General features: G+C 39.9%; 1 protein-coding gene across 3 annotated transcripts in view; it reads right to left on the bottom strand.

The window, feature by feature from the left end:
- The window catches only part of cep112 (centrosomal protein 112), a 122,648-nt gene that overhangs the window by 2,006 nt on the left and 109,013 nt on the right, over positions 1-11,629 (bottom strand). For 2 of the 3 annotated variants that reach the window (XM_032586908.1, XM_032586909.1), the window contains 3 exons: positions 10,503-10,604; positions 7,597-7,661; positions 6,396-6,672 (listed from right to left, as the gene is read on the bottom strand). In XM_032586908.1, coding sequence (XP_032442799.1) covers positions 6,669-6,672; positions 7,597-7,661; positions 10,503-10,604 — 171 coding nt within the window. In that variant the 3' untranslated portion in view covers positions 6,396-6,668. Of the gene's footprint in view, positions 1-6,395; positions 6,673-7,596; positions 7,662-10,502; positions 10,605-11,629 lie in introns of those variants that run through there. The other variant, XR_004342347.1, reaches the window with a different exon arrangement.

Below are 11,629 nucleotides of genomic sequence, written 5' to 3'. Positions count from 1 at the left end.
TGGTGATGGCGCAATGGGTCAGCTTAAGCCAGGACCAAACGTTGGCATGAGAAATATGGGGCGAGAAGAGAGGGAGAAGTGCTGTTGTCAGCAGAATCAAATAGTACGCAGCGGGTTGGGGAAGATACAATTAAAGTGTGGAGTTAAGACAGGCTTTGAAGTCGGACATGGTGCATAATAGCCTTAAAAGTTAAGGAAGGGCAACAATTCGCAAGTATGTTATGGGGGCTGTTTTGAAATAGGAAGAAGTGGGGAATAAAAGAGCCAGTGGTGCAGGGGGTTTGTTTTCGAAAGGGTTCAGTTTGAGGGGAATGAAGTTGGATTTCAGGCGCCAATTGGCCCCAGAAGAATGTTTTCTCTTTCTTTTTTTGGTCAAACATGAAAGCAGTGAGAGCGAGCGGCAGCCGGCGCCTCACCTGTAAATTCTGATAATGGGGGATGAGAGTGTGAAAGATGGAAGAAGACGAAGATAAACGTGTCAAAGAGAGTGGAATTGGAAGGGAGACAGGTGAAAGAGAATGAGACATGAAAAAGGAAAGGAATTGGTAGGGAAATAAGGCAGAGAAGAAATACAAGGCAGCAGCAGAAGAAGGGGGGGTTGGTGGGTGTTGAAGGTTATTTATTGGTTTTTTCCCCTTGTTTTAATCCTATTTTGCGCTTGACTTTTAAGTCTACCAATGTATAGAAACAATGTCGGATGCACTGTTTAATCCCGTTTGGGCCATGAAGCTCACTCCACACTGACAGTAATGACTTTTATTTCCTTTGCCGCTCGCAGTCAAGCACCATGCAGGCACTTCACAGGCCAGACGCCCCAGTTCTGCCATGATTGACAGGACGGCAATTTGTCTCTGAATCAGTCTTAACCTGGACTCCTTCACTCATCCTTAATCTATCACCGTAACCCCGTTGGCCTTCTTCCTAACCCCCTCGTTCCAACTAGGAAAGGTGATTAACTCGCTTGCCCACACATCAGAGGCCAGATTTGTATCTTTTTTGATACTTCCTGTTGCCCCATGCACTTAACAAGTCTGGCCTTTAAAGAAGAAAGACAGAAGAAGTCCCATGTAAAGTTACACATAGAGAAGATAAAGACGATACCTTTGAGGAAGGAGACACAGGAAACATGCAGAAGAGTGTTTTCAGGTCCATTGAGAACAAATCGTTTTGGGCTGGATGCTATGTGTTGGAGGGGAAACGTAGCACTGCAACACATCATGGAAGGATCGGAAGCAAAAGAAGTATTTATCTTAGGAGTGCCCAGATTGTGGCTCTAGGGAACCATTTGTGACCCTTGAAAGAATTTTGCAAAACCCTCAATTGAAAAATGGACCAAATTTGGCCCAATAGCACAGCCGATAGTCCGGTAGACTCGGTTCAATTGGGGACCAACACGTATACCTCTGAAGAACAAATGAGCGCAAGATCCTTCTTCACAAAATGGAGTGGTGTGAGATATTAGCAGTTGTAGGATTTCTTTTTTGTCTTTGGTAAAAGAAAACAAGCTATTTCTCCCTCATCTTGTATGTTATTGCTGCGTAGGTAAAAAGAAAATTGAAAAAAACATTAAAAAAAATTATGTAACTTTTTGTTGCCTACAAGATAAAATCCCCTGTTATATAACTTTATTAAATGAGCAATACTGCATCCAGGATCAAAGTAGACAGGCAGGGAAAAACAAAATAGACCAAACCAATCGTGAAGGATCTGATTGTTTCGGCATCCACTACAAAAACTTTGGACAGCACTGATGTACATATTTTTCCATGTTATATGTTAGTCTATAACATAAGATACCAATACAAGTAATTGCAATATGATAAAAAAGAATTTGACCATACTTTTGCGAGATCTTGTGCAAACACTTTCCCTAAATATCTTCATCGTGTCACTGACCTCATGTCGAAAATCAGCAGAGATTTTTCACTTGTTTACATAACTTATGCTGTATTTGCATTTTAAACTGAAAGCAAACTTCTCTTCAATCTAAATGCAAAACAGCAAGACTATGTGGGAGTCCACAGCATCGGCAATGGACACATTTGGTGGCTCAGCGCGGCTCGGTGAGGTGGCGCTGAAGGTGTCTGATCAAACTGAGGTTTCAGAGAGGCCGAGGTTAACTGCATCAGCTTTAAAGGTCTGGCTAAGAACAGACAGACAGAAGCATTTTCAGCTTTCATTAGGATGGATGGATGTCCCTGTGGTCTGCGTATCCACAGCCACATTAAAAGCAGACACTGAGTAAGATAAATAAAAAAGACATAGACAGAGGGTCAGAGATGCAGACAAACCTCCCACACTGTCTTGAACGCCTCTGTCCCTCTGCTCAGCCCACATCATCTGATGGCGGATTTCTGCCACAATCACAAAAACACAACCTGCTGCGCCTTCTTCACAGAGTCTGTATAGCCTCTAACCCACTTGTCCTCAGATCACTCAAAGCCATTGCTGTTTCATAGCCCCTGTTGTGTTTGAGTGACAGGACTGGGAAAAGAGAGAGAGGGGAAAAGAACGTCTCATAAATACCATGTCAACAAAGAGAGAGACAACACAGAAACGGAGAAAGCGTGAAGGAAGACGACACAAACACAGGAATGTGTAGCGGGTGCTGTGTGTGAAGTGTTGGCAATAAACAGGTTTTAAATATGCAAGCAGTGTTGCTGCAGCCAAGCACGGGCTTCCTGGGGTCTGACTCAGAACAAAAGCTCTATAAAAAGATCCAGCGGCACGCAAGCTCGAGCAAACGATGACTTTGTCAATCATCTGCTGATGTACAGTCAATCCCAGGAGCCTGTCACGGGACTGAGGTGCACATATCCACATGTCACATGTTTAAACCTTACAAGAGGAACGGAGAAGCAGCAGAGATTGCTCTAAAAAAAAAAAAAAAAAAAAAAGAAACTCTCCATGCTCTACATATTCATGTATTTCCTCAAATAATCTCTACGATAAAGACAATCAATGAAACTCTGGTTTAAATGTTTCGGAAAAACTTCTTCATCTATCATCCAAACACACTTACGACTCAAATTCATGCATGACTTTAAATTTTCTGAATTAAAAAATGATCCAGCATCACAACTTGAAACTAACCTCTAGAGCTTTGCAGAATTATCCATTAAACTTTTGTTGTGCTAAAACCACAAACCTTAGTGAGCTAAGAACAAGAAAAATGCGATGTGGATTTGTATTCCGCTCCCTGTGTTCTGAAACCCCCAAATAAAATCCATGGTAACCAGTGCCCACATGTATTTAAAGGAGTTAATCTGCGTGTAATTTATTCTCAACATAAATCCAGCTGTTCCAGAGAATACCAGAGAACAAGAAGCATCATGAAATCTAAGGAACTCAATAGATAGGTCAGGGACAAAACTATGGAGAAATTTAAAGAAAGTTTAGAACATAAAACATTGTTCCAAGCATCAAAGATCTCACTAAGAACTTTTTAAACTAAATACATGGCAACCCCAGACGAAAATTATTTGGAAGAATGTTTCTTCAGTCTGTGTTTGTTACTTACATATTACATTATTTTGGTCTTTAAATTCACATAAATCTATATTTTTGTATATCAGATCACATCATTTTCAAATAATAAATCAGATCTTAAGATGAGTTAGTCAGTACTTGCGTATCATTTTTTTACCAAAAACTTTTCACTTCTTATTTCTTGAACGGTCTCTTGGACATGTTATAGTAGTGCTACTCTTTCTTGAGTCCAGTGTTTGAGTACTCTGCAGATACAGATCTACTTGAATCTTCATAGATGCCATCCATCTAATCTAGCTGAGCTTGAAAGAAGATTGGGCAAAATTTCTGTCTCCCAGATGTGGCAGCCGGCAGAGATGTACCACATGTACCTTTTGTTTTTTGATCCATCACATAAAATACCAATACAGTACATTACGGTTGTAGCTGTAATGTAACACCATGTGAAAAAGTTTCGCCAGGCGCTGTTAAATTTTAGCACCATGAAAAGTGAGAGAACAGTAGATGAGTGTAGACCTTTGGACCTCGCTGACGGCCTTTGGACAACAGTCCGCTGTCTGATGTGGAGATAACGGAGAGGAAGCGAAGGCTTTGATCCTTAATGGGGCCGTGGCGGCTCCGTGGAAATGACATTCAAGGCTTGTATTTACACAAGCACAATTATGTTGGTAATTTTGGCGGTAGACAATCAATTAGAGTGAAACTATGTCACAGATTAAAGGAGAGGTTATGACTGAATCCTGTTTGGGTGTCAATGAGCAAAGCAGGAGTCTGCCTAATAAGCCAAAGAAAACAGTTTTAGATCTCCGGTACCAGCAGCTGTAAACCTTTCATGGATCTGAAAGTTTGTAACAAAGTGTTCGTCTCGTCTGCTGATGGCGCAGTAGACAGGCAAAGTTAGCACAAGGCGCTCTTTACTACTGAGCCACGCTAGTTTTGATTAAAAATGGGAAGTCTTTTCAAATATTTGATTTCTCAGACCACATCTTTACTTAAACTCAGTGCTCTTTGACATTTGAACCCTTATAATATTTCTGATTTAACTCTCTTGACCTTATGGTGTTACTACCATTAAGGAATAACCTTTTCCAAACGTTCTGGTGCATAGAGCCCAGAGGACAAATCTGCTGCCGTTGATACTGAAGATCATATTTATTTTTCGGCATCAAAGGCAACGTTCTATCAAGAACCAGGGCCTTGTGGGTCAATTCTGATTTATTTTGTAAATTTTAACTTAAAAAAAACCATGATGATCAAACTCTATCTGCCTCCTTACAATCATCTTTGGGACACACTGCATGGTTTAGTAAAAAAAAAAAAAGAAAGAAAAACCTTTCTACATTTTGTCATGTTAAAGCTACAAACATTTTAGACTTATAAAGTGACACAGAGCAGCACAGGTGAAAGAATGTGTTCATGTCAATTGAACCCAAAATTAAGCTATTTTGGTCATGATGCACATCTCTGGTGGGGGGAGGAGGGCTACCACTGGAGATATAATTGAACACGGTATGGGCAGCATTATGCTGTGGGCATGCTTTTATTTAGCAGAGATAAGGAAACTGGACAGAGTTGATGGAATTTACAATGAGTTGGCAATCTGGCAGGAAACCACGCTAGTAGCTTCAGTGCAAAGCGATTAGAGACAAACACTGATGACTGTGGCTGCAGCACAGCAAAATGAGAAAAAGTTCAAGTGGAATTAATAATCCTGCAAGACACTGTACATGTGCAAAAGGACAGCCCCCATATTTTTGTGTCTCTGATCAAAATCTGGACAAAGGGAAGAAGAGTTAATGATGCATCCCATTCCTCCCTTTTTCAGACAAAGTCCACAGCAGAACCTCTCTGGTTTTGCAACTTGTTAAAACAACCAGGTGTGATTGAAGCTTTTACTCGCAGCACAGCACGGACAAAAGGCGGTACATATAAGAAAACATTGCATGCATGCCATCAGATGTATATAAATGAGCATGCAGCTTGGATGTAACGCTGCAATAGTAATGACTCCTCTGCACCTTCTGCAGAAACAACAGAGTCTACAAAGCCTTTGCCCTGAATGACTAAACTCCAGCTTCTCAGATGTTGGTCTGACAGACTTCTCTCTCTCTCTCTTCATCTCTCTTTCTGTGCTTTTTTTCTATTCTTCTTCTCTCTGCATGGGCAGCAGAAATCAGCACATCAAATAAATACGGAGAGGGGAAACATGTTTGCTTTGGAGACGGCAGAGCAGGTCACGGACAATGGGAACACGTAAAGTGTGGGCGTGAAAAGAAAGCAATTCCAATGCAAATAAGTGTGGAGGCCTCTGAAATCAAAACTGATCCAGGGATGTAATAACATCTTTAAATTTTATTCAAGGGAGGGAAAATAAATATTGGGATGCTTCGAAAATGATCAGTATTCAAGCCCCTGCATTCCTTGTCGACATTATCCACAACCTGATAGGAGATTATTATAATGCTCCATCATATGCGCCTGTTATTAAAATCCTATAAATTCCTGGCGCTTCTGGAGGAGGCTGAGAGATTTAACGTGTGAATCTCTGAGTGGGATGGCGGATAAAACACAAAGCGTTGGCTGAAACAGAAACATCAAGGCCTGTGGCTGCAGCCTTAACCTGAGGTCCAAACAATCTACTTACAGCGCACGTTATCCGAACCGACCACAAACCCCTGGCTGCTCTCCGCTCTCCAAACCAGGGTTTGGCCAGAGACACGGTGTCAAATAATGACGGAGGGGGGCGATGGGAATTCAAGGACTCTTGCTCTAGCCTAATCTTGGTTAAAGTACACACTGTGGTCAATGAGAACAGCAAAACTTACTCGGATGGAGGGACTGATTAAAGACGATGAAAAAAACCACCAAGGGATGGGGAAAAGACAGTCAAAATAAAACAAAACAAGGAGAGACAAAGTCTTTTATTACAAATGATGAATTTATAAAAATATGAACATTTTCATGAGAAAGTCAGGCAACTGATAAAAAGACACAGAAATGAACACTTTAGCTGGATGAGGACATCAAAATGCTACATTTAATCAATGTTAAACTAAAATGAGGTAAACAAACTTCAGAATGACCGGTCCGGTGGAGTGAAGGATGAGAGGGAACTACAATGCTCACTTCTGTTGGCCGGCATCGTCCTTCATGTCCTGGAGTGTCTGAGCTTCATGCTGTTACCTGTGAAAAAAAGAGAATATAAAAGAAGCATTACTGCTGAAGAAGATGATGAATGATGATGATGAATTTATAAAATATAAAAGAAGCATTACTGCTGAAGAAGATCAAAATGGAAACAAATGCCTCAGAATGAGCAAAGTAACACGTTTTCTTCTTCTTACTTTGACAGCACACACCCAAACGAACCAAAAGTACACAATGACTTGCAAAAGGATTTGAACAACTTGAAATGTTTTTGCCTTTTATCCCGTTACAACCACAAACTTCAGTGCGATTGATTTGTTTTATTTTTTTTTGCGACAGAGGAGCACATAATTATGAAGTGGGGAGGGAAATGAAGCCTGGTGTTTTACAAATGGCCAAAGACTGTTTGGGTCAGATGAGACCAAAATGGAAGTTTTCAATGCCAATCACAATGAGTGGCACAAAACCAACAGTGGATATCTCTCTCATTATGAGCGAAGCAGCATCATGCTGTGGGGATGATTTCATTTGTTAAAATCCGTGTGACCTGTGTGCCGCCATAAAAGAAAAGTACTCAGGTGTAAAAGGTGCTGCCAAAAACAATGCTTGTGTTCCCTATTTGGAAAAGTTATAATTAACGAAACCTTTAGGATATCAGCTGCATTTTTTTGGCTAGTGTTAATACAATGGAATTTTTTTCTGTTTTCTTCTTCTATGAACATGCTGGTATCATCTCCTCTTATGATGCTGTGGTGAAGTACAGCGTGTGTTCAGCAAGATCCAGCTAGCGAGGCGACTTTGGCAAGATGGTGTGTATCCTCATATTAGACCTTCTTACCTCTTAGATGCATCATCAGGAAACAAAGTCCTTCTTATAGGACTACTCGATGGAGTGAAACACAGAATAATCTAAGATACTTTACAAATCTATACACAAAGCTGTAAACAAACACTCTATACCTCCTGTTGCGGCAGGCATCCAGGTCTTCCTGCAGCAAAGAGGCCGTCTTCTGGAGGAAGCCGACCTACAGCACACACACACACACACACACACACACACACACACACACACACACACACACACACACGATGTAAAACATGGTGCAGCGAAATGGTGCTGGAAATAACTGTGGGTGTAAACAGAAAGGAGGAAGCAGGAGACCAGTTGGTGTGAGCTAGGTTGTGCTTTTGGCTGGTGTTGGGTAGCGCAACAGAGGAGAGTGAAAGAAAAGGCTGCTTGTTAAGTCCAAGGGTCAAGACAGCCGGGGCCGAGGGGTCAGGAGATCAGGGCAGCAGGGTTAAGGCACACTGGGACAACAGGGCACATTATGGGCCAGAGTTTGGACGCTGTGAGTGGAGGCAGTGCAGCTCTTTTGTTTGGCTACAAATTGTAAGTTTATTTATGAAGTGCTGCTTTTGGCTGGAGTGAAAATAAACCCCCATCTACATTTACTTGGCATCCAGCGCCTGGCAGAATAATCACAGCTCCAGAAGAATCCGTATTGTTCTGGGACTAGCGTACTGGAGCCGAGGGTGCATTCCTTTCTGTGGGGGAGACCTCAGCTCCAATTCTAGCGTTTCATTTAAAATATATGCAAAACTCTACCAAAATGTGGTTTCAATCCTCATGAGGCACAAAAAAAAAAAAAAACTCTCCGTACCTGTTTTTTTTTTTCTCCCTCTATTCAAAAACAATCCATGTTAATGTGTAAGAACCCGAAACGCTGTCAATGAGACGAGAGGCCGCTCTGGTCACGGATTACATTTTATAAACATTTCTGATCACAGTGCTGTGGTCTGTGTGCTGAAATGAGATCCAGGGAGATGTATTTAAACAAGGGAGGGTTGAACATGAGCCCTTTTTACCCTGAAAGCTCTTATTAACAAAATTATTTACAGTGTAAACACCGAGAAGGGGTCCGCAGGTTAAACTAGCTCAGTGCTCTAAAAAAAACATAACTATAGAAAAGGGCGAGATTTCACTTCATTTATAGCTCTGTGCAAATACTTGGGTTATCTCCAAATTCCTCTATTTGATAAAAAAAAAAAATATTCAGGTGGTTTTATTACCAGTTTATCTCTCCATTACATACAAAGTGTTAACTATTTGGTCCCAACATTCCTCCATTTTGGACCAATAACCATTGCCATAACTTAATTCCTCATGCTGGTCTAATGTTTTGTTGAATTGTTTTGATTAATGATCACAATAACATGAAATAAATGAAACTATCATCAGATACATTTATATTACACCTACATTTTAATTAATTGTGGTTCAAATCCATATTTTTTCAGTCAACCTACAGAAAAACTTACGTCACACTCTAAACACATCATCGAGTAAATGTTTGATTCTCTATGCTTAGATGATTATGATGCGGTTTGAAAACAAAAGTTAAATTGTTTATGTCAGCATCACTGTGAATTTTGTAAACGCTTTTTACCACTTTTTATTTTTAAAATGTAGTGTGAATGAACACTTCACCGTCCTTTCTAGCTGATCTCTGATCTGTACAAGCGGTGCTGCAGTTACGCAGAGTTTATAGCGGGATTTCATAACTCTACCTGATGACATTAAAACACCAGCAGTGTTTAAGAACTGAGCTGGAGCTTGTGTTAAAGTATTCAGCAGACAATTGCGGCTTTATACGACACATTTACCTACTTTACTACCCACTGACTGGTGATGTAATAAACAGCAGGGAGACAAGAGATGGTGAGCTTGAGTTAATCTGACTTTATTTTTTTATAGATTTTTGTCTGTAAGACAAATTTTAGACAGTTTTTTTAGGCATGGCATGCCTCATATTTGACTTTATTGAACAGTAGTTGACAGGACAGAGGAGAGAGGAGGACATGGTGTGCAACAAACATGACAGAAGGACGACATTAAACTGAATCTTTAGCGACTAGAAAACATTTAACAAAACTAATTTTGTTCTCACTTCTTTAGTTTAATCTAACTCATATTGTTATAGAAGTAACATAAGCCGTTGTCATCAAGAGGAGGGGAGAGTCCACACAAGTGGCCAAATATTTGATTAGAGATATTTCCTGCCAGGTTCGTGCTGGATTTTTCCCCCCTTTTTTCTTAAAATGATTCTGCTCAACTGTTATAAGTGAACTTTTAGGGGCCAGACACATATTCCTTAATCCTCACATATCTACAATCTTGATTTATTAAAGCCCACACTAACCAAACAATATGATGAGGGAAAATAACCAAAAACGCTTCCAGAAAGCCTGGAGATCAAGACTATCTTAAATAACTACAAGAAACTGTAGTGCACTGGCAAACAAGAACATAAAAGTTGCAGATCTTAAAACTTCAGCACAGTACTTTACGTTTCATAAATTTATAATGTATGAATTTATTAGACCTATTCTGCAGACAAATCCAGTTTCCAGCAAAGAAAGAACATACTGCTAACACAAATAACAGGATGTACTGATAGGTAAAGTTTTCTTTTAAACACCATTAAAGAACAGCTTTAAAAGTATGGGAAAAACAACAAGATATAAATTAGGGCACGCTGTGCACATATAATGATTCTGTAATCAAGCAGAAATAAAAAAAACATGGACCTGTCACCCAGTGAAAATATTTAGGGAATAAAAACTAGAGAAACAAAGGCCTCAAGATATTGAGGGGCTAAACTTCTAAAATAAAAAAAAAGTAGAATAAATGAATAAAAACTTTTAAACTTAAAGCAACTGATCTCCACCAAAGTGCTGTTGCTAGAGAAAGTGATGCAATGTGTGAAAGCAGACATTAAAAAAACAGAATACCCATTAAAATAATAATAATAAAAAAAATCATTCCTGTATTTTAACTTCTATTTATTTTTACCAAAAATTCTCACCTGAGCTTTCAGGGAGGTGATGGTGTCCTCCAGCTCCTTCCTGAGATCCGCAGGCATCAGACCTTTGATCTTCTCCTCATACTCTTGATGCACCATTGTCACCTGGGAAGACAGATCCTGTTAGATCAAACGCCTTCAAATCCAAGACCAACACGATCACAGGGTGATCGACAGATGCAGCCGAACAAGGGCATCTCAGTAACTTAGAATATCCCTTAAAAGTTCAGTCATTTCAGCAATTCAGTTCCTAAAGTGAAGCTCAGATTTTATAGATTTATCACACATTGACTGATATATTTTAAGCATTCATTTTGGTAAAATTCTATGATTATAGTTTACAGCTCATGGAGACATCTTAATAATATATAAAAATAAATAATAATGATTTTTCAATTCAACATGTCAGCCTACTGAAAGATATGTCAGTATGCTGGTCAGTGTACACACAATTCTTGATTGGGGGGTTTGAATGGATTTGCTTTGTAATCCTCTTAATTCTCTGTTTTGAATTTCAGTGTTTCCTTCCACTTAACCTTCCATTAGTATGCTGGTAAAAGCCTACTTTGTGTTCTGCAGGAAAAACATTTTTGTGGACCGTTTGCAGGACAACTATTAGGTCAGCAATCTTCTTTGTGATTGTGCGGAACATAATACTGGCATGTCATAGCATTTCTGCTTTTAAAACAAAAACAAATGAATCAGTCTTAAGGAATATAAACATTTTTCAAAAACGATTACGTTTGTCTTTGCTGCAAAACATAATCCTTAAAATTTGCAGAAATAAACAGATTATACATTTATCATTGCGTGTCATATCTATAAAAGTCTCCGTTTTTGAACCGAATCCCTGAAGCACAAAACATTTTGACGATATTCTACTTTACGGAGATACATCTGTACATCATTAATCTGAGAATGTACCTGCTGAGTAAGTGTTTCTGCATGTCTTTGACTCTGAGGCACAGTAAGCCAAGTAGCAGCTGACTGACACACACACACGCACACTGTGTGAGGGTATCCCCTCTTTATTCATGCCTCAGAGTTCCCTTGCTTTTCACAGCTCCTTCACATCTCCACAGGGGGTCCAGGGGCGGCGTTGGCATGACTTGGCTCTGCACGACACCCCC

This window comes from Xiphophorus hellerii, chromosome 16 (assembly GCF_003331165.1).
Source record: "Xiphophorus hellerii strain 12219 chromosome 16, Xiphophorus_hellerii-4.1, whole genome shotgun sequence".
NCBI lineage: Eukaryota > Metazoa > Chordata > Actinopteri > Cyprinodontiformes > Poeciliidae > Xiphophorus > Xiphophorus hellerii.
Note: the sequence above shows the minus strand (reverse complement) of the source record. Positions and strands in the feature narration are given on the sequence as shown.